Source organism: Hyaena hyaena, unplaced genomic scaffold (genome assembly GCF_003009895.1).
Source record: "Hyaena hyaena isolate Hyena2069 unplaced genomic scaffold, ASM300989v1 scaffold_214, whole genome shotgun sequence".
In the NCBI taxonomy this organism is placed as follows: domain Eukaryota; kingdom Metazoa; phylum Chordata; class Mammalia; order Carnivora; family Hyaenidae; genus Hyaena; species Hyaena hyaena.
In genome coordinates, this window is record NW_024080842.1 from 1,642,020 (window position 1) to 1,665,255 (window position 23,236).

The window sequence follows — 23,236 nt, forward strand, 5'->3', positions numbered from 1 at the left end:
ATGGAAAGTATGTGCCCCAAGATGTCACAACCTAAAGGGAAATTGTGAAAAATTCTTTTTGGATGAAGTGAAAATAAGATCATAAAAAAAAAAAAAAAAAAAGGCTTTGGCCCACCCCCAGTTCACCAAGAATGTCCAGGACTTCGGGCCCTGGTCCCACCCCATCCACCTGCCTAGTCTCCCTGGTCTGAGACTTCCTAGAAGCCAAGCAGGGTATCAGGCGCAGGTCTACTAAATCGGAGAAGGAGCCTCCTCCTGCCTGACTCAAACAACAAGACCGCAAAGAAGGAAACAAAAATGAGAGCAAACTATTTTAAGGAGCAAAGCAACGTGCCAGGTTTCACCATGAACTTGCAGCCCAGCCACCCATTTCCACACAGGGCAACAGTCCTCTCCATCATCTCACGGATTTCTCAATGAAATGAAAACTCTTCTTATTCTCATTCCACAGGCAAGAAAGCTGAAGCTAGAAGAGGCTGTGTTACTTGCCCAAGGCCACAAGGATGGTAAAAGATGCAGAAAAGATTCCTCCTCTGGCCCTGGGGTCTCAGAGGCACCTTTATGGTACTGCAGGCTCTGCTGGAAACAAGCACACAGGGAGAATCACACACACGTGCCCAGTGGTTGCTAGGAACAAAACCTGCAAAATTGCTAAAGCAGGGGTAGGAAGGTCTGATTTTTCAGGGCAGCGCCAGAGTGAAACCATCCCTCACCCCGGATAGATGGCTGTTGCACCCTCCATGCGGAATAAGGGCCCGACAGTTGCATTTATGGCCAAAGATGCAGAGACCCCTTGGGTATGCGGGAAGGCTGCCTAAGACAAGGTCGGAGGTGTGTCAGCTTAGCAGCCTCCAAGGCCAGGTCCACCAGCGAACCAGTTTCACACATAAAATAGTCAATATCATGGCAGTGGAGAAGCAAAAGCTAGAATTCCCAGCGTCCATTGTCCAAGCTGGGAGACTGCATTTCTGCCAGGCCACCCCCAGGAACTGGTCTGAAATCCTGCGTGTAGGGGACTTGGCTCTTAACCCTTATGATCCGGTGTGCACCAGAACCATACACGCCCACCAGAAAGGTATTCCTGCTGTTGACAGTCGAGGGGAGGTTTGGAGTCCCCAAATGGCAAGATAGGGGACAGGGGCCACTTCTCAGGGCCTGAGCGTGAGGCATCTGCAAGCTTGGATCTGGTAGGCTTTGGGAGTTGGGAAGGGTTTCCTGTCTCTGCGTTCCCTGGCCAGGTGGCCTTGGAGTCGCCGACAAGCAGAGCGTCAGAGCAAGCGGGCGCGGGGCCGTGGCCTCTCCGGCGGCAGCTGTCGGCTAGAAGCAGGCAGGGAGGCGCCGCTAGTGACGGCACCTCATGAAACATTGATGCCGGGCGGCCGCACTGCCATCTCCCGGCACCTTGAGCCAGAGCGGCAGCCCCGGAGCCCGGTGGCCGTCGACGGATAGGCTCAGAGGCTCCTGTCCCCCGGGGTGGTTGCCTGATGTGCTGACCCGCCCGACCCCCTGTCCCATACCACCACAGCCCCAGCAGCAGCAGGCTCAGACTGGAGGGGCTTGGGAAAGGCAGGAGCCTGGTGAGCCAATTAGTTCCCCCCCCCACACACACACACACACAAAGCTTCGTGAGGGGTTATCTGTCCATGCGCAACACGGGTGGGACCCAGTTCCCATTAGTCCGGCCCATGAAGAGGCCAATGGGGGCATATGGATGGAGTCTTCCCCTGTGCAAGGGCCGCGCAGGGCTATCGCTGGACCGTGTGCAGACGAGCGACCGTACAAGTGGCCGCAGAACTGTCTGTGCTCCATAGGGCTGGTCTACTCTATGCTCATCAGCCCAGCCCTGGAGGAGGAGAACTGAGGAGGTTGGGGGTGTCCTCCAAGCAGGGCAGGGGTCAGCGTTTGCCCCTCCCCAGTAACACCCCCCCCCCAATAAACACAGAAACTCTGGGGTCTGTCCTCAAGCCTCCTTGACTGCCCAGAACTGCGCTGCGGACATTCCCTGACAAAATGCAAGACCAGCTTCCTCCCGAAGGCTGAGCAGAAAGGGGGAAAGGTCGAATCTTAAAACTGGCGTCAGGCGGACGTCCGACCAGGGCCCGTCTAAACCGAGATCGGACTGGACCCCTCGTGTGCAAGGTGGGAAAGTGCGCAGAGGCCAGGCCGGGACCCTCAGCGGCTTCGTCCGCATGCAGCCAGGTGCCCCTTCCGCGCGAGCAGTCCCGGGGCGCGCTCCCCGGCCCCGGACACCCGCGGCGAGCCGCGCGGACCACTGCCTGCGCCCCGAGGGAGGCCCGGACCCCTAGTCGGCAGAACTGCGCGCCGCCCCTCCTCGCTGGTCCAGGCGAGCGCCTCGCTTCCCCTCCCCCCTTCCCGCCTCCCCGGCCCGTGTCCCCGCCTTCCCCGCGGGCGACGGGCGGCGGCGGCGGCGGCGGCGGCGGCGGGAGGAGCGGGCCGAGCCGAGGCAGCCCCGACCTTGCGCGCTGCGATGTAGCGAACCAGCGAGGACCGAAGCTGCGCGCACAGCCGGAGACGCAGCTGGAACCCGGGCCCCAGCCGAAGTCGAAACCTCAGCCAGAGTCCGTGGCGAGCGAGCCCGGAGCCGACGAGCCGCGCACGCAGCGCAACCCGCGTGGGGTAAGAGTCACTGGGCTAGCAGCAATGGGTCTCCGCGGTGTTGGGGCACAGGGAGTAGGTGGCGGATTCCGCACTGTTGGCTCCAGGCGGTTGTGAGGTCCAGCCGGTGGCGCGCTACTGAGCGCATCCCGGGAAAGGCCAGGCGCCATCGAGGCAGCACGAGGAGCTCGTTCCTGCGCCCAGCGCACGGTCCCAGCTGCCGTCGCCGGGCGCTACCTCGCCTACCCGGTGAGCCCACCCCCGCTTCGGCCCCGGGCATACCAAGAGGGCCGCAGCCCCGGGGACGCGAGCACCAGCCCTGCCAAGGGCATAGCTCCCCACGCCCTTCGCAGCCCCTCGTGGCAGCGCAGGCCGCCGGGAACTTCCAGGAGAGAGGGTAGGCGAGAGGGCCGTCCGCCGTCCCGGCTGCGCCCCGGAATGGGGGCCCCAGCACGAGCGAAAGCGCTGGCCCCTCTGCACGCCCGGGGACTTCAGCTGCAGCTTCGTGTCAAGAGGGTATTTTTTCCTAAACGATACCGCTTCATTCGTTCGTTCGTTGGTTCCTTCGGGCAGCTATGCCTCAGAAAAGCCAAGAGACATCGGCCGGAGCCCCGGCTCTCTTCGCCGAGGACCCCGACGTCTCGCCGCCCGTGCTCGGAGGCGCCCCCAGCCCACGGCGGCCTGCCCTCGCCCGCACGGGTCGGGCTTTTCCTTACCCAGAGAGGAACCCCAAATGCTCTTCGCAAAATCCAATAAAGACATTCCCGAGGCTTCTCCGGGGTTTGATTGTTGACGCAGGCTTCCGGGGCACACAGTCGCTTCTCTAGAACCGGGTCTCAGAATTCTGAAATTGACCAGCCTCCCAAATCTGAGCCGTTTCGGCGACAGTAAAGCGAGAGCCTCGCGGCCGGGGTCGCAGAAATGGGATTCCAGGAGGCTGGAATCCTGGTTCCAAGGTTTCCGATTTAGGAATTCCCTGAATCGAAAAATATGCGAGCCCACTTTTCTGAGAAACCAAGGCTTGGGTGTCCCGTTGGCACCCCGGAGGCCTCTGACAGCGTTCCGGGGGCCAGAGGAAGGCCAGGTTGCTTTCCAGCTGGCCAAAGATACGGGTCTATGAGAGCAGGGGCAACACCGGAGGGGGCTTGCTGGCTCCCTCCCCTCTCTTCAGCTCTGCTCAGGGAAGGAAAAGACACGGATGCGGGCATGGAGACCTGGCTGCCAGCACTCTAGGAGGCAGAGGCGGAATTTGTTGCTCTTCCAGCCAGGCTCAGAGTGTGCTTCTGTGGGAAAAGCCGCTCCTGGGAAGAGGAAGCTATGGTAACAGCATAAGCTGACCCTCTGCTCCCCAGTTGTGTGACCAGTCTCTGCCGCTTGCCCAGTCTTCTCTTCCCCTCCACTCCGCTATTCTCAGGAACCAGGGAAAGACCAGGGAGTGGACTCGGGCGAGCCATGAGGCCAGCCCTGCCAGTGGCTGCATGCTCCCTTAGGCACCCCACTCGGCCATCCTAACTGAGGACATCCCAGGTCTCCCCCTAGGACAGCCCAGGGAACCCCAAATAACAGAAAGGCTGAGGCTGGGGTCCTTGGAAGTCTAAAGAATTCAGTGAGATGGCTCCCAGCCCCTACCTGAGCACCCTTTTCCCCCCTCACCCAGTAATTGCTTGTATTCAAAGAAGCAAGAGCTTTTATTGGAAGGGGGGTAACGCAGACAGAAGGAGGTAGGTGGTCCCAGATGCACTTCCAAAACTGGGTTTTCTAGTTTGAACTTCTCCACGGCCTAAGAGGCTTAGGGTTGGAATGTCCCAGAGAGTCATGGATGGCCTCGAGGGCAAGCCACGGCACATTCCTTCCCTTTTCCTAAAATCCCTTGATTCTGGTGAGAGATTAGGGCAGCGTACCCCCATAAGTGGGCGGAAGGATGCCCTCCATGAGGACCCTCCAGCCACTCTTCCCAAATAAAGGTGCTAACCCATTCTTGGGCACAGAATCTGTTTTGAGTGAGTCCGGCTTTAGGAAAGGTCCCTGTGGTGACTACTTCAAACGTACAACAGGCCGGACTTCTCCACTCAACCCAGCCAGGACTCTAAACCTCCAAATTTCCTGAAAGCCACAGAATCCTTGCTAGCTCCGCATGGCCTGAAGGGATGGGGAATAGGGCACATGGGTCCAGCTCTGGTAAGCCCCCTTCCCTCCTCTCGTGCCCCCATCCATCGTCAAATGAGCTGCAAGTGGAGGTGGCAAGTAGGGATTGCGAGTCTGCGTCAGACATGGAAACTAGGGCACAGTGCAGGTGGAGCCCTGCTCAAGGTCACACAGCAAAGCTAGGAGAACATTGAACCCCTACTCTTACTCCCGAAAGGGAGCTGCCTCCTGTCCCATGTATGTATGTGATGTATCCGAGAGTGTGCGGAAAGGTCGGTCCCTGCCTGGGATAGTGGCCCACAGAGGGTGAGGCTGGGGAAGAAGAAAGTGCCCAGGTCCCTTCTCCAGGCAACACCCTACCCAGCCAGCATCCTCGTCTTCTCATTCAGCCCCTTTCTCACCCCCTGCTCATTCAGCCCTTCCCAGGACCCAGCAAGAACAGACTCCCCTGGGCCGTCTCTACTAGTCTCAGCCCCTCTCTGGGGCCCAGGGCCCCTGGGAATTTGAGGATTCACCCTCAATAGTCTGAAGGCCTTCCCATCCACATAGCAGGCATCAAGATTTCCAAATATAGGACTCTCCTAAACACTACCAGAGGCTTGGGCCCAGAGGAGCATACAGCAGGTGCTCAATAACTGCATTAAATGCAACAGTGAGGGATGCAAGCCCCTCAGACTGAACAGCTAGAGCTGCAGAGTCACAAAACAGTCCCCATCTATGGAAATTCTGACTCTTTACACCCCGTGGAGAATGGAAAGCTGTGGCCCTCGGCTGCTGGCCGCCTACAGGCAGAGCATTTATTCCATGCCCCCACCCAGAAGGGCACTGTGCTTCCCACATTGGCCCTGACACTTGGCGGGCTTGGAACATACCTGCTGTCCTCTACCAGCCCGATCACTCTTGTGCTGAGCAGTGTTCCGGGACCCAGAGGCCTGGCAGCCTGTGCATCTGTGTGCAGGGAGCATGTGTGCATCTGTGTGTACAGCACACCTATGTGGGTGTGCACTACATATGTGTAAGTGCCTGCTCCTGTGTCCTGTCTGCACCCAGGCAGGCTGGGACGCACTGTCCTTGAAAAGAGGTATCTGCTGCTGCAGGAGACTCAGCCAAGAAATATGGTCAAAGTTGAGGCTGAGGGCAAATGTCGGGCAACCTTACTTCCCATGTCCCCCTCCTGCCACCCTCCCCTGACACACACCCAAGACTATTTTCATCCTGGGGGGCTCAACTTAGAGAAACTCCCCTTTGGGAGGAAAGGACAGGAGTCGCCGAGCCTCTGCACCCCAAACCCCTGGGATACATCCTCCCTCTGGCCTCTGCCGCAGCCCCTGCTCCTGTACTCGTGAGCACCCAGCGAGAGTGTGCCAGACGCCAAGGGGCTCTGCCTTCTCCCAGTGCCCAGAGCGGGAAGTGGGGGGTGGGGGGGGGGCTGGAGCTAACACTGAGAGAGTGAGAGGCAGGCCTGATTCTGCGCTGCCCCACCGCATCCCTGCAATCCCAACCAAAGAACTCAGCCCGAGGCTGTGGGTCTCCTGATGAGGAGCCAGAGCGAGGGGAGGAAGGCAGAGCCTGCAGAACATCCAAGATCCTCCGCCTGCGCGGTCCCAAGCAGAGACTCCCAGGAAGAGATGGGGGAGGTGCACCAGGCCCTGGGGGGAGGCGCTGGGTCTGGAGTGTAGGGCAGTACTTCTCCTCCAGGTGCTGTCCTGCCCAGCGCTGCTCCCATCTGAGAGCTGGTAGGCAGGGGAGGGGCGGAGGACAGCATGGGGCCCAGCTCTGGCCCCAGGGACAGGTCAGGGTCGCACCCTACCACCCCATGTGCCATCTATTTGCCTGAGGTCTCAGGTCCGGTTAACAATTGCTGAGCGAAATCCTTCAACAAACTTCACTGAAGTAGGTAGGAAGGGATCATTCTTCGGCCTGGGGAGGGGAAAGTCTTTGCCTGCACCCATGCAGGCCCCAGTGGCTCTGCAGCTTAGCTACCATCGTATGAGAGAGAAGCTCAGAGGCGGCAGGCTTCCGGGACTGCCGACCCAGGGTTGGGAAACGGCAGGCACCTGGCCTGGCCAGGTGTCTGCAGCTCTGGGAAGCCAGTGCAGAGGCTGCAGATCGCTGCAAACCTGCCCTGAAGGGGGCAGAAGCCAACCCCCTGGCTGCCAAGGCTTGGGCCTGGCTGATTTGGCCGGACTGGCGCAGAACAAGGGGAGAGAGCCCCACAGGAGAGGCTGTGGGGCCTGGCGGGGCTCTCGGGGTCTCCTGCTGCACTCGCCAGAGGCCTGGAGCCAACAGAAACGTTTCGTCTGATTAGAAGCCATCAGTTCTATCCCAATCCCGGAAAATTGACTGCGGTGCAGAGGGGGAGGCCTGAGAAGCAGCCTTGGAGGACAGGGTCCAAGCTAATTAGGAGGCAGCATCCGGGGGCCCATTAGAACTCAGGCTGCTGTCACTCAGCCGGGCTCGGGTCCCGGGAGAAGAGGCCGAAGAAGGAGGGGCGGGCGGCCCCTCGACGAGGACGCCGCTGGGAGCTTGCCGGGACGGGCCCCGGGCTCTGCCCCCGCCCTGGCGCTGGCTCGGAGGCGCCCGCTCCGTGCGATCCTGCTCCGCGAACATTCTCTCATCCTGGGCTGTTCTCGCCGGGGGCTGGGGACTTCGAGGCGGCCCAGACAGGAGTTGCTTCTGAACAAAACAAGTCATTTGGGGCTTGAGGTGGGCACGAGCCGCGCGGGACTTGGAGGCCAGATGCGTTTCTTTTGTGCGGCCGAGGGAGAAGTCGGTGCGTCAACGGAGAAGGAGGGAGCGGCGCGGCGAGGCCGCGGGGGGGAGGGGGCGGGGAAGCGGCGGGAAGGTGGCTGCGGAGGGGGAGGGCACGGGCGGGGGAGGGCGGGCGGCTCGGGGCTGGATTCCGCCCGCGCTCCCTCGCTCGCCGGCTCCCTCCCTCCCCAGCCCCCTCCCACCCAGGCCCACCCCACCCACCACCCCTGGCGCAGGGACTGCTGGAACCTGGCGGTGCGCGCTGTCGCTTTAAGACAGCCTCTGCCGGCGCCGTCCGGAGCCTTAGAAACCGGCCCCGGATCGGGAGCCGGAGCCGGGGCCGGGCGGGCGGCTGAGGCCCGAGCGGCGGGAGCGCAGCGCGGAGCGCGAAGCCGGGTATCCGGTCGCGAGAAACCGCTGCCGCTGCCGCCCGCCTGGCCCCGCAGCCCCGGGCAGTCCATGGGGCGGGCGCGGCGTCGTTGCGGGCGCAGGCAGCCCCGCGGGGCAGCCGCTTAGGCGCTGTGCTCTTGTCCCCGCAGGTCGCAGCCAGGGCGGCCGGGCGCGCCCAGCCCCGGCCCCGGCCCCTGGAGCGCCCGCCGCGGTCCCCGCCTCCATGGACGCCTTCAAGGGGGGCATGAGCCTGGAGCGGCTGCCGGAGGGACTCCGGCCGCCGCCGCCGCCGCACGACATGGGGCCTGCCTTCCACCTGGCCCGCGCCGCCGACCCCCGCGAGCCGCTCGAGAACTCTGCCAGCGAGTCGTCCGACACGGAGCTGCCAGGTAAGCGCGGCTCCCCGCGAGGCGCGCACGGAGCCGAGCCGGGCGCACGGAGCGGGCAGCAAGGGCCCGGCCCCCGCGCCGCGCCGTCAGTCTCCCTCTACGCCCCGGGAGCGCCAGGACTTTTTCTTTTCCCGTTCTCGATCGGAGGGTGTACGCGGAAATTTACACGCTTTATACATCGAAATTCAGTGCTTTACTTCCACCCGGCCCCCACGCGCCAAAAGACAGGCAGATGCACTAACCTACAACGGGAGGGAAGGTCGGACTGACAGCCCCTCTGGATCAGAAGCAAACAGAACGGGGAGAGGGGGGGATCGGTTTGCGCAACTGGGCGCCCAGGGTCCTCTGAGGCCGCAGGAGAGGAATCCCTTGAGAATGGAACGGGGCGGCGGGCGACAGAAAGTGCCCAGAGAGACAGATGGGGCAGACGGACACCCCGACAGGCAGTGGGCGACAGATCGAGAGGGAGAAATTGAAGAGAAGGGATGGCGGGGGAAATCAGGAAAACAAACTCGGGTGGGGGGAACAACTTGAAGCAAAAAGAAGACACAGGACAGCGAGGGCGAGCGGGCAGAGGGACTTGGCCCGGCTCGGGGTAAGACCCCCTAATCGAGGGAGCCGGGCCCCACGTGGGCCGCGGGACGCGGCAGCCGCCAGGCCGCCCAGCCAGGGCCCTGACTCGGCTCCGGCGAGTTGCCCTCCGAGCTGCCTTTTTGTCCGAGCTCAAGCTTTCCCCCCACACCCCCACCCTGGCTGGCCGCGAGCCGGGCCGGCGGGTGGGCGGTGCGGGCAGTGGCGCGACTAATCCTCGGCCGGTCCCGGCCTCCGGGGTCTCCTTTTGGCTCCCGGGCTCCGCGTCCTAACTCGGCGCTGCCGCAGAGCTCCCTGCTCCCCGGGCCGTGGGCGCCTCTGCTGTGTTCATTTCTTAATCCACCGCTGAGTGTTTCTCTACGCGTTTTTAATCTCTATTTATTTCTGTTTCGCATCCCTAAGTGACTTTCTCTGAGAGGTTCTGTTTGCTTGACTTAAAAACAATCAACGCTGGATTGTACTTTTGTTTTCAAAAGTTTTAAGCGTGGCCTTTGGTTGGTTTTTACTTTTAAAACCCAGAGAAACATAGATTGCTTTTTAAAACCAACTCTTTGTGGGTATTTTTAACATTTTCACTGTATTTTTCAGTATAGAAAGAATGACTACACTAGGCATATTTCTCTGGAATTTAAAATAGCTGCATGCACCATTATTCCTGGGGAGATTTTTTTAAAGTCAATCCAAAATGGCGCGTTTCTGCGGGATTTTTTTCAAAATCCATTTGCAGTGGCGTTATTTTGGTAATTTCACTTACCTAACTATAGTGTTGTATTTCCCTGGGATTTAAAAATCATCACTAGAAGGGCATTACTGGGAAGAAGTTAAAAAAAAATCTATCTACGACCGTACATTAAGTTGTTGGGGTTTTTTTTTTTAATCCCAGAGAAATAAATGCCTGTGTCTGCCTGGAGTTTATACACATGGAGCACTGTATTTAGTTAAGGGTGTGTTTGCACGGAGGTATTTGGCTTCTTAATTTGCATTTGCTCTGTGTCCCTATCTGCCTATTTTTAAGAGTTTGTGACCCTTTCTATGGTGTTAGGCACAGAACTGATTTTATCTGGGCTTCTGTTTTGTTTTTAATTTTTGTTTGTTTGTTTGTTTCAATGCGTCTATGACTGAATGGGTTTTGTGTAGCTGGAAAGGCAGAGAGGCTAGCGCGCCCGGTCACCTAGACAGTCTGCCGGTCCGGGCTGCCGCCTGAGGGATTTTCTGGGCCTTGGGACCTGAGGCCTGGAGCGAAGGCCGAGAACACAGCTGTGTTGTGCCTGCCCGGTGTGGCTCCCACACAGCCCTGGGGAGAAGAAAGTGGAGGGGCTGCAGGCCACAGCCTAGCTCGTGCTCCGCGGACCCACTAGCTCTGGGCTAGAAAGATTTGATCCTAGTTCAGAAAAGCAGAGACCCCCAGATTTAGACGCCGAAGAGCCCTCAAAGTGTCATACATTTGCGGGTGACACAGGCAGTGAGGCTTGAGCCGGAGCCCGGCCGCAAGAGCAGGCCCAGCCCGGCAGGCACCTAGGCCTGTCCCTCCCGTTCCCCGGGCTCTTCTCTGGGGCACGGCTGACCAAAGGTGACACCCGACGATCGGGCACCCGGCGGGCTCTTTCCAAGAGGGAAAGCCCAAGAGGGACAACCCTAGGGCTCTTGGCGGGAGGGAGGGCCGCCCGCGCTGATGGCAGGCGCTTCGGTGGAGCCGGGACTGGGTGCAAAAGGGCAGAAGCCCAAGGTGACTGGGGCCTGTCTCGCCCGATTCAGAGAAGGAGCGCAGCGGGGAAGTCAAGGGCCCGGAGGACAGCGGCGCGGGAGGCGCAGGCTGCGGCGGTGCGGAAGACCCGGCCAAGAAAAAGAAGCAGCGGCGGCAGCGCACGCACTTCACAAGCCAGCAGTTGCAGGAGCTGGAGGCCACGTTCCAGAGGAACCGCTACCCCGACATGAGCATGCGGGAGGAGATCGCGGTGTGGACCAACCTCACCGAGCCGCGCGTGAGGGTGAGCGCAGGGTGCGCGCCTGAGGGGACCCGCGAGGAGGGCTGCTGGCTACCCCTGCCGCAGTCCACTGCCCTCGAAAAGCTTTGGACCCGCGCTCAGACTTTGTCTTTTTGGCACCACTCAGACCTGCTCCCTCCCTCCACCGGAGATGATTCCACCTTAGGCCCCGCCGCTGCTAAGCCTGTTGGTGGTTAGGGACCCTCGGCTGCTGTGGCCTCGTGTTCTACCTGACCCTGGGGCTGTCCTGCAGCCTCATCCCAAGATCCGTGGCCCCAGGGGGCTTTCCCCTGCCCTGCAGCGCCCAGGGCCCAATGGGACGTTACCACCCTAGACGCGCAGAGGATTCCCCGCCGATAGGGACCTCGGGAGCTGCTGCCGCCTGCCCCTGAAAACGAAAGGGAAAGGCAGGTCTTGCCTGGCAACCTGGGAGAGGCCTGAAGGGTACCTATGCTTGGGGATTTCAAACTTCCTGGGGGCGGCGATCCCAACCACGGCCTGCTTCTCTAGAATCTCAGGATAGTCCCCACCTGACTGCTCTACAGCCATTCAGCCAGTGTGGAGCTGGCCCCTTTCCCTGATGCCCTTTCCTGTGAAGGAGGAGCAGCTCTAGTGGCAGAGGGACCCTCAGGCCGAGTCCCTTTGGAGATGTAAGATCTCTGACCTATGACCAGGCTGCACACTCCCTCTCCTCACCTTTGGTTCCCAGTACAAGCAAGAGAAGAGACGTTCTCTTGCTTGTACTGGAGCAGCGAGAGAATCATTTCTTCTCGGAGTGCGCAACTATTTACTCAGATATTGTGAGCAAGTCCCAAGCCAGCCCAGAGTGCTACCTGGCCTACTGACTCCCTGCTATAACCCAAGCTCTCACCCCTCCCATCAGGCTGGCCAGCCCGGTGGGACGAGAGTGAAGACAGCACTCAGTAATCCTGAACTCACTAATCCTGCCTGGGTTTATGGTGGCAGGGGTGGTGTGGGGGTGGAATCAGGCAATGTCAGTGCCGGGGACTGGAAAAGGCTGAGGTGCAGGGGACCTGCAGCCGCGCTCAGAAAACTTAGCCCAGTGTTGGAGGAGGGCTGAGGAAGGGAGAGGTCATTCGGTGGGAGGGTAGGTGAGGATGGGCAAGGAGCAAGAGTTGGGAAAGAAGAGGTTCTTACTAAATTTTGTGGGAGAAAGTGGTGGGGAGATTAGAGAGAAACTAGTGAGAAGTGAACGGAAATTAAATATTTGCAGAGAAACATATTTGGCATATATTTAGGCGACAGGAAAGAAATTAAATATTTAAGGGAAGGCAAAAGGATCAAATGTTTGAGAAAAATAAAGGATCAATATTTAAGAAACAGTGACAGTCAGATATTTGGAAAGATGGGGGGAAAAACTTAAATGTTTGAGGAAGAATCAAAAGGATCAAAAATGAGGGAAAACGGACAACATGGACTGAGGGGAAAAAAGTAGTTCAGATAGCGGTGTGAACCAAATGAAAATAAACGTTTGGGGAAGAAATGAGCATATCAAACATTCTCGATAAAGATGGAAACAGATTGTTTGAGGAGTGAAAAACAGAATGCAGAATGAAGGGAGTCGGAAGAGCCTATATTTCAGGGAACAGAAATACCTTTTGTATCCGAGGGAGAAGAAAACGAATGGACTATTTAGGAGACAGACCAGACCCGTCTGGGGGAGAAGGCCCGAGATGGGCTGGTTGAGACAGGAAGAAAGCAAACGAATACTTGCTAAAAACAAAAAAGGATCGCGCGGTATTAGGGGGCGAAAATAGATTTGACTCCAGGGGAGAGGATCTAGGTCAGAAAAGGGAGATGAATGTTTTCTGGGGACAGGAAAGGAACCATTAAGGAGAGGCTGCAGGGGCGGAAATATCGAAGAAAAGAGACGAAATTCGGAGAGAAGGAAGCGGGGCGGAGGGCTGGGGGTGGGGGGAGAGGAGGGAGTGGAGGTGGAGGGACCTTCCCGCGCTCGGCCGCCCTGACCCTTCTCTTGCCCCCTCCCCCAGGTCTGGTTCAAGAACCGGCGAGCCAAGTGGCGGAAGCGCGAGCGTAACCAGCAGCTGGACCTGTGTAAGGGCGGCTACGTGCCGCAGTTCAGCGGCCTGGTGCAGCCCTACGAGGACGTGTACGCCGCCGGCTACTCCTACAACAACTGGGCCGCCAAGAGCCTGGCGCCAGCGCCGCTCTCCACCAAGAGCTTCACCTTCTTCAACTCCATGAGCCCGCTGTCGTCGCAGTCCATGTTCTCGGCGCCCAGCTCCATCTCCTCCATGACCATGCCGTCGAGCATGGGCCCGGGCGCCGTGCCCGGCATGCCCAACTCGGGCCTCAACAACATCAACAACCTCACCGGCTCCTCGCTTAACTCGGCCATGTCACCGGGCGCCTGCCCGTACGGCACGCCCGCCTCGCCCTACAGCGTCTACCGGGACACGTGCAACTCGAGCCTGGCCAGCCTGCGGCTCAAGTCCAAGCAGCACTCGTCGTTCGGCTACGGCGGGCTGCAGGGCCCGGCCTCGGGCCTCAACGCGTGTCAGTACAACAGCTGACCGCCCCCGCCAGGCCCCGCGGGCCCGCGGCCGGCCGGCGCGGCGCCGGGGCGGGGGCCCGGGGGCGGCGCGGAGGACCTCGCCACGCCGCGGCCCGCGCGCCCGCGCGGCCCCCTCCTCCCCACCTCCCCACCTCCGGGCTGGTTGTGTGTTTGCTTTTCCGGACCCCACTCTGCCCTCCCAAACGAGACGAAACAAAACAAAAAGACGTCGGAGAAAAAGTGCTGCGAAAAAAACAAAAAACAAAAAAAACGGATGAGTTGCAATTTCCCTCGGGATGGCGCGGGCGGTGTGTGTTCGCTCCCTCGGGCCCCGGCGGGCCGTTGCGCGGAGGGGCCGCAGCGCGGGAGGCGGGCGGTCCGGGGAGGACGCCCTCGCAGCCCCGCGTTCCCGCCGCGCTGGACCCGGAAGCAGCGGCCGCGCCTGCGAACTGGACGCGCGGAGCCCGGGCGGAGATGGCCCCGGCCCCGGACGAACCGAGGCGCCCCCTCCAAGCTGGGCCCGGCCGAGCGTACCTTAGCTCGATTCGGATCCGAATGGGAGCGGGCGTGGGGTCCGGGATGACGGTGCCCAGCCTGGGATCGGGGACTCGCTGTGCAGCCGCACGCGGCCTCGGCGCGCCCGGAAGAGCCGTCGGCCGCCCAGAGCTCCGGAGTCCTCTTTTAAGGCTAAGGAGACGACGCAGCTGGCGGTGCGGACGTGGCAGGAGAACGGGGTGGGCTCGTCTCCGAGCGCCCCGGCCCCCGACCTTCGCTGCAGGCCCAGGTACTCCGCTCCGCTCCCGGGCTAGGCGCTGGCTCCCTGGGGCCGGCGAAGAGCCCCCTCCTCACCGCCCGCCGTGCAAGAGTCGAGCCGGGAGAGCTCGGGCGCGGCCAGGGTCCCCGCGCCGCGCCTACTTTGCACACCCGCTCTCCGGTCCGCGCCCCTGTTTACAGCGTCCCTGTGTATGTCGGACTGACTGTATAGAATTATAAATCTGTCTATATCGACTTGTCCATGTACGTCTATTAAAACCATAGTACAAGCGTGCTAACCACTGCGGAGCCCCGACTGCTTCATTCGACTGCGGAGGGAGGCGGGCGGAAAGGGAACGCCGCCACCACGGGTCCGGAGGGTTAAAGAGAGGAGCTGCGGCAGCAGTCCTTCAGTGGCGAGGGGGCTGCCCTCTCTTCCCACCGCCCTTCCCGACCTGCTCAGCCTGGCTTCCCCGCGAGGGCGCCGTTCGGCGCTCCGGGCTCCGGGCCGCGCGCACCAGGCGCTCGCCCGCTGGGCCGCTCAGCCTCAGAGCTGTGCTCGGCCGCCCTGGCCAGCACCCGCACCTCTCCGACTGCCCCGCTCTGCAGGCGCTTCCCGAGCTATGTCTAGGGGACCCTCAAAGCCCTCAGGGTGCTGCGTGGCCCTTGTCCACCGGGAGAGTTGGGGTGAGGGCCACTGAGAGCCCCTTTAGTCCCGGGTTTGCCTTTTCTCCCGTGGACTCAGTCCCCCCGCCTTGGAGCCCTGCCCTAACTGCTCCAGGAGAATAGGGGTGCAGGATCGGCCAGTGTCTCGCCAGGCCTCCCTCCGCCTTTCCCTTCTGAAATGACACTCAGGGGCATCCGGCAGGGCTGTGCTGGAGAAAGTGACCATCGCACAGAATTAACTTCTCACTTCCCTTCCAACCCAGCTTATTGGAAGGAAGCTGCGGGCGCTTCCACCCTCCCCAAGCTTTGGAAACTACTGAACAAGACCAGCCTGTAAACTGCCTGTAAAATTCTGCTTCCCTTAAGTAAGTCACTTGCAATGGCAAAACAAAATGTTTGCAGCTGCAGCGGGGGAGGGAGGAGGGGCTGGTACTCTGCTTCAGAATCACCTTGTGACTGGGATTGGCGCTGCCCTGGAGCTGGACCCAGGCAAGCCCTAGATGAGAGTGGGGCACAGCCACTGGCTTGATGGTGAGGTAATAGCTGGAGAGCCCTGTGCACACATTCACAAACCAGGTCAGCCCTGCCTCTGAGGTCAGGAGTGTTGTCCCTGTTATACAGATGATGGCACCAAGACTTCACCATGCTGTGCAACTGGCCCGAGACCACAGGGAGTCAACAGTCTGTAGATTCTGAAGCACCTTTCCTCTGGTCTTCCCACATTTCGATGAGGAGTGAGAAAGACCTAGGAGTGAGGAAGAAGTAGAGGATGGCCCAGGCTGATGCTGTCAGACTTGCATGGTGGAGTTCTGAGAAGGACACGGCCAGATACACAGGCTAGAAAAGGGAGGTGGGGGGAGGGAAGGCTGGGGCAGGGGGCTGGAGCCAGACCACCCCTCCCCCAACGGCTCCAGTCCAGAGCTACGACCCCTCGTTCTCTGGAAACATAAACATAATCACATCTGGACTCAGAGGGCCTCCCCCAGCCTCACACATCTGCCAAGGCCAGGGGGCCCTGGTCTATCTTGAGGGCAGAAGGCAGGAGAGACCTAGGAGATGGGACTGGAGGAAAAAGGGAGGCAGAGAGGCCTCTCCTGAAACTCAGGGCCCACCTCAGGTGACCAATGAGAGGCTCTGGTAGAGACTCGGTGTGGCTTTGGGGCCACAGACCAAACAGCAGCAGATGGCTGGCAGGGCAGAAGCAATCCCAGAATGACCTCATCATCCAGCAAGGACCATGGCCAACAAGGTGAGTGGAAGACCCTGTCTCAGGCTCCGCCCAGCTGTTCTGTGGCTATGGATACTACCCAGCCCTTCCCAACTGCACTAGCTACAGAATCATCTCTGAAGGGAGGATGAGAAATACATGGGGTTCTGGAAGCCCAACCCTCTGGCAAAAGGCAGAAAGCCCTAGTCCTGCTCTGCCTGAAGAAGATTGGGGAGGGGGTGTCATTCACTGATGCCACATTTACTGTGATCCCGCCCTTGGTGCTAGGGATTGAGTGCTGGAAAACAGACAGTCCTGCTCTCGTGGACAAGTAAACAGAAATGTGTATAATTACAAACTGAGCTGAGTGCTTTGGAAGAAAGAGAACAGGGTGCTGTGAATAAGAAAAAAAAATGAGAGTCCTGCTTTAACGTTTTAACAGGATGCTCTGGTAATGCTGGTCTGGAGAGGTGGCTCTGTCTCTGTCTTGAGGGGCAAGCACTATCATTTATCGAGCCCTTTTGGGGCCCGGGGCCCAGTGGTAAGCATACACTCCTCGTTGATCGGCCCCTCTACCTGCACGACAGCCCTATGCGGATGAGTTCTCATTATCCCATTTCCCTGATGAAGTCCCTGAGCTCATGCCATTTGCCCAAGGTCCAGAGCAGGAAGGGGTGGAGTGGATCCAACCCCAGTGAGTGACCACCCCACCTTCCGCACTGGGCGACCTCATGCCAAGAACCACAGGCAACATGGTGGGCAGAAGGCTGAGTTTGACCTTGAAGAGATAAGTGATTTCTGCTGGCCACACAGGACTAACCCCAGGACACTGGAAAGCAGGTTTGTTCTTACTTGGTCCTAAAAGCCCCCAAGGACAGCTGCAGGTTCAGAGAGGTTATGAATTAGAAACAGGAGGGCAAGAGGCTTGTTTGCAGACACCCCGGGGCACCAAAGCCAAGTGCACAAGCTCCAGAGTGCCTGGTCATTGAGGACATGAGTTACCTCCCGGAGCTTTATGGCCCCAGCCAGGCTGCAGCCACACCCTGAGCCATGGCGTCCTGGAATACAGCTGGCAGAGTCATCTAGAAGGGTGAAGAAATCACAGCTGGAAGATCTGTCTTGGAAGGGGCACTGCCCAGGGAGCCCAGACCCTGGAGGGGACTCTGTGTTGTCCACATGCCCGAGCATGTTGCTCCCCATGAGATCTCAGCAGAGAGCAGCAGGCCTCAATCACAGGAGAGCCAGCGTGGGAAACGTGAGGAAGGGTGGTTTATGCCCAGCGAACCCCCCATCTCCTGGGCCAGTTACTTGGCTCTGGCATCCACAGGAGGCTTCAGTGTGGTCTCTGAGAGCAAGGGTCTGAGTTCTGGCTCCACTACTGAGTTGCCTTGGACAAGAGACAATTAACGACTGTGAGCCCGTTTCCTCTTCCATATAAGGGAATAACGATCACTTCACACAGTTGTTTAAAGGATCAAAGGAGATAACACATAAGGCTTTGGTTGTGGTGCTGGCATACAGTTATTACTGATGGGGTTGGTGGTGGTGGTGTTGAAGCGACACGTCCAGCCTCTCCCCTTGAGGGCCCTTGTTCCCCACTTTCCACATTAATAAGGCTTCTCTGACTTTCTCAACAGGTCATTTCTGAAAGTGTTGTTTGGGGTCCAGCTTGGTTTTCCCTCCAGGCTTTGCTGGATGTCGTGAATGTGATTCATGACTGACAGTCCCACTGAATGCCTTCCCCACTGCATCCCACCCTGGGACCCATCCTGGACCTGGACCCTCAGAAACCCAGTTTGGTGTCCTATGGCCAGGCCCCGGGAGCCCAGGGGAACCAAGTCCAATCCCTGCTGTCCACAGGGCCTGGGGAGAGGCACGTTGGCAGTCAGGACTCTGAGACATGAGCCGGGGAGCAGAGGAAGCCAGTCACCCTAGAATTCTCCTCTAAGGGCTCCCTGCAACATGGGATACAGAGGTTCAGACTCTTCTTTTCCTGTTCTTCTGTCTTACTGACGGCTAACGTCAGGCCCTTACTGAGTGCCAGGCCCCAGGAAGCATTTTATAACAATTATGGTGCTCACACCTCACAGGCAGGAAGGGCTCCCTATCCTTACACTGTTAGACCCTGTGGCCCAGAAAGAATCAGTAGCTCACCTGCGACAGCGCAGTTAATGAGAGACAGAGTTGGGACCTGCACTCAGGCCCTATGACCCAGGTCCATGGTCCCATCCAGTGCACACTACACTCTCTTGACATTTGTATTGGGCAGGGGGAGGGGGAGGGGGGAGGATAAACAATTACAATTCCTGTCAAGAAGTGGAGCTTAGGTGGGCTCCGGGAGAGAAAAAGAAAAGCCCCCAGGCCCCAGGACGTGCCTTCACTGAGCTCACTTGGCTATAGGGGACAGCAGCAGAGGACACAGGTGACAGGGTGACCAAGGAAGCCTCAGGATGAGGGAGGCAGAATGGAGTGAGCACACGAGGGGCAGAGGGAAGCCTTCTGGCAAAGGCAGGGCCCTGGAGTATCAACCATTTAATCCAAACTTCTGTCTCATGCAGTATTACAAACTTCTCATTTCCTACATGCGTGCTTCCAGGCTGCCTCCTTCCAGAAGCCCTCCTCCAAGCCCTTGCTAGCATGCCTCCTTGCACCTCTCACCATTGGAGCCCCACTCTTCACACTCCTGTGTTGCCTTTGCATGGCCCTGGGCCACGCCTCCCTATTGGCGGGTGTTGCCCAGAGCAAGGGTCCGCCCATTGAATGGCTGTAGGAACTTCAGGAGAAGCAGCCGCCAGAGCCCAGCCAGGCTGGGGGTGCTGTTCCTGGGAAAAGAGACACTGCAGAGGAGCCGGTCAAAGTGCCGGAAGCTTCATGGGGAGTGGGGTGGAGGAAAGCTGCTTCGGCTGTCTCCGTCACGTGGCCTCATCTCACTCTGTGCTATCCTGTACATATTTAATTTCTCTTCTTAGTCTCATTTTATAGGTAGGAAGCTGAGGTTTGGTGACGTCGTGTAACCTGTCCAAGGGCACACAGATTGTAGGAACTCAGATCCGAGCCTGAGCACTGGCTACTATGAGCTCAGCCTCCTGGAGGCAGGGTTGCTGCAGTCACAGAGCCAGGATGCAGAGGCCCACAGGTGTAGACACCTGGAGAGGTGTCTGCACAGTCATGCTCAATAAATAGTTCCTGAATAAAAGAATTGAGGAGCTGCCTTGCCTTACACCTCACTCCACAGAACATATCTTGGTTCCTTCTCCCTCTCCCTACTCCTTTCTCTCTTCTCTCTTGCTTCTTTCCTTCCTCCACGCACCCTTACTCCTCCCTCTCAGCACAAGCAGCTCCGGGCACAGCTTTTAAAAGGAAATCAACAACAACAAAAAAAAAAACAAAAAACAAAAAAAAAAGCACGCAATTCAAAAATGGGCAAAGGACGTGAATAGACATTTCCCCCCAAAGAAGATAAACACATGGCCAATGAGCACAGGAAAAGATGCCCAGCATCACTAGTCATTAGGTAGATGCAAATCAAAACCACAGTGAGATACCCCTACACATCCATTACGAAAATAAAAACAAGCAAAAACAAAACATTAGGTGTTGGCAAGGATGTGCAGAAATTGGAACCCGTGATCCTTGGTGGTAGGAGTCAATGGTGCCGCCTCTGCGGAAAACAGGATGGCGGTTCCTCAGAACAGAAGACATAGAATTCCCATGTGATCCAGCAATTCCACATCTGGGTATTCACCCAAAAGAAACAAAATCAGGGACCCAAAAAGATACTTGTACACCATGTTCATAGCAGCCTTTTCACAAGAGCCAAAACAAGGGAGCTAGCTACCCAACTATCCATCAACAGATGGATCAACAAACACAATGGACTCCTATTCAGCGTTTAAAACAAAACGATCTTCTGCCACATGCTACAACATGGACGAACCTTCAAGACTGTGCTGGCAGTTCAGAGCCTGGAGCCTGCTTCAGATTCTGTATCTCCCTCTCTTTCTGCCTCTCCCCTGCTTGTGCTCTATTTCTCTCTCAATAATAAACATTTTTAAAAAATGTAAGGAAAGATTAAAATTGTACATTTTATGTCTCATGTGTATTTTACTACAATTTCTTTTTAAAGAGTAGATCTGTGTTTATGCCCCCACCTTATCCAGAGTGGCATCCAGAGGCAGGTGTCCAGGAGTCTCAAGGGCTGAGCCACTTGAGGTAGTCTGCTGTGTTGGAAAATGATTCCCTACAGCCCTTTTTAATCACAGCTCCATGGAGGCCCCACTGACAGCTAATCCCCAAGAGGCCCTCACCTCACTCTGCATCTCTTTGTACAATGTAGCAGGAAGACCCCAGTAGGGACATGTCCCCTACTGAGTAACCACTATGTGCCCAAGAGAGTACAACTGTTGTGCATGATTTTTGTCTATAAGTTTAGCATAAAATTGAACAATAGGTTTGTCACTGTCAGAAAACTACCATATATTCATAGCTCTATACCATCATGTATATATTCACATATATATTCACACATATATTCATATGTGTTTTCATATATTCATATCTATTCATACATGCATTCATATATGTATATTCATATATATCCACATATATTTATATGTATATTCAAGTATATTTTTATATTTTCATACATTCATATATTCACATATGCATTTATACATTCATCCATAGTCATATATAGATTCATATATGATACTCATATATATTCATACATACCTTTATACATGCATAAGTATATTCATATGTATTTACACATATTCATGTATATATATTCATATACACATTCAAATATATTCACATCTATACATTCATTATATATGCATATATATGTATTATATATTCACCCACAATGCATATATATTCATATGTGCATTCATATATGTATATTCATCTATTTTCATGTATGCATTCATATATGTATGTTAATATATTCATATATACACAATTCATGTATATGTGAATATATATGTTAATATATTCCTATATACACTCATATAAATATTCATGCATACATTTATATATGTATATTCATATATACATTCATATATTTTCTCATATATATATGAATACATATATACACATATACTCATATATATTCATATTCTCATATTCATACAGCAAGGGTTGTTTGGTTTTGGGCGGGGGTGGGCTCGGTAGCAAGGACAGGGCTGATCCGTCAACTCCGTTGGCCCCGGAGGTGAGAAGAGTCGTGGGGGTTTACGTGGATGATGGCGTCGGCCGGTGGCGTCGAGGTCTGTTAGGTGGTATCAGTCGGGCCTCTATCACGTGCGGGCAACACTGTGCCGCGGCCAGGGTCGGTGTAGACGTTTTGGCCGTGCTTCCCCCCCTCCCCTCCACCGGATCTCCACCTCACCCGCCCCCACCCTATTCAGGTACCTAGCGCGTCCTGGAGCGGACATTTAAAGACCCTTCGATCCCGTCCACCTTGGGTTGTGGTGTTCGGTCCCCTGGGGAGTCGTGGAGGCTGGTCTCTCGCTCTACCAGCAACTGCGCCGCCCACTCCTGGCCCCCACTGCCGCCCAAGCCCACTCCACTGTCCTTCCCGGATATATGAATATTTATATGAATATATATGAATGTATCTATGAATATATCTATGAATATATCTACAGATACATGAGCGCAGTACCATTTTTTCTCTTACATATGCACAGGGAAGTATCTTAATGTACATGACGTGTTAACACCACCTACCTTGGGGTGGTGGGAAATGAGGGATTTTTTTTTTTTCGTTTGTCCATTCCAAATTTTTGGCACTGAGCATGTGTTACTTTTGCAATGATAACGTGAAACAATAAATATGATTTTAAAAATACAAAGACCTATGATCTGCAGGACAGGGAGTGGCCTGCCTGCAGGTGCCTGTCCTCACCCCAAAAGTATCAGTCATCACCTACCTGAAATGACTTGTCAACCCTCAGGATTCAGCCTCATTTAGGGGGCAGTCCGGTGTGACAAGTGCCAAGGAGCCCTTTACTGTCAGATTTTTACAGAAACGAAATTTTTGTATTCAAATACATTCTTCTTTAAGTGGATGTCAAATTAAGAGGTGCCAAGAGGAATGTTCTGAAAGAAGAAGACGAATTTGTAAGGCTTTTTTTTTTTTTTTTGCACTAAGAAAAGAGGACTCAAGTTTTTAAAACAACTGTCATAGGCACGGAGACCATCCCTGTCCCTTCTGTCCCCTCACTGCATCCTGATCTCTACCCCCAATCCTCCAACGCAGCAACCTCTTTGCACTCCTACCTAGCCCACAATACACACACGCACACGCACATGCACACACATGCATGCAGGGTGTGGCTGCCAGCCAGCATGATCATGGAATCTTTATTAAAGAGGTCCAAATTACCAAGGTTTTACTACACTACTAAAAATAGTCATGCTTACTTAGCCTGCTTAATAAGCACACCATTTCTAATTTTTCTGCCTGAGTAAACTGAAACATCATTCCAGAAATACATTTTTACTGAAACAAGAAGACTTGTTTTTTCTTCTTCGATCATACATTTTCCCCCTTTCCCCTTCTCCCTCCTCTCCTCCTCTCCCCATCCCTTGTGCCCCCCTCAGCTCCCCACCCCTACCCATTTTTAAATTTCAAAACATAAAGGGGAAAGTAACAGTAATTTGGACTTGGCTTTCACACAAAATGGACCAATTTTTTTAAGTGTTGGTAATTTGTCCTGAAAATGGATATAGGGAGTCGGGCTGGGAGGCTTTGAAGAATGGGATTTTATGAGAGGAAAATGAGGCCTGAGTGTGTGGGAATGTACCTCCCCTCCGTGCCTGGAACAGTGCAGGCACGTGTAATAACCACAGCTAATAGCACCATTATTGCTATTATCACATTATAGTATTATTATTCATCAGAATCAGACAAAGCATATTAGCCCATTTAATTGAACCAAGGGCTTAACGTCCCGGTGACTTCACGGAAAGTGCTTGGCAAACTCCCCCAGACGTTTCAGCCACAAAGCAGCCGGCCACTTTGTCGCTTGCCAGCCTGTGGCAGGGCCCTGCAAAGGTTTCCCCCAACTCTTCCCGCCTGTGGCCTATCTGGGAACTTTCCAGGACACACTGGGATGGATGCATATCCCCACCCTCACTCCAGCCTTTTCGTGCACATACCTCTCTGTCCTTGTGGATAAACTCGACTTAATAAAGGGGAGAT

At 56.3% G+C, this 23,236-nt stretch overlaps 1 protein-coding gene across 1 annotated transcript; it reads left to right on the forward strand.

Annotated features, from left to right (window-relative positions):
• The first annotated feature begins 2,022 nt into the window (after nt 1-2,022).
• PITX1 (paired like homeodomain 1) lies at nt 2,023-13,658 on the forward strand. Its single transcript, XM_039242242.1, has 4 exons — nt 2,023-2,637; nt 8,052-8,291; nt 10,638-10,870; nt 12,880-13,658. The coding sequence occupies exons 2-4, from the start codon at nt 8,126-8,128 to the stop codon at nt 13,420-13,422; spliced, it is 942 nt and encodes a 313-aa protein (XP_039098173.1). The 5' UTR covers nt 2,023-2,637; nt 8,052-8,125; the 3' UTR covers nt 13,423-13,658.
• Nucleotides 13,659-23,236: the final 9,578 nt, after the last annotated feature.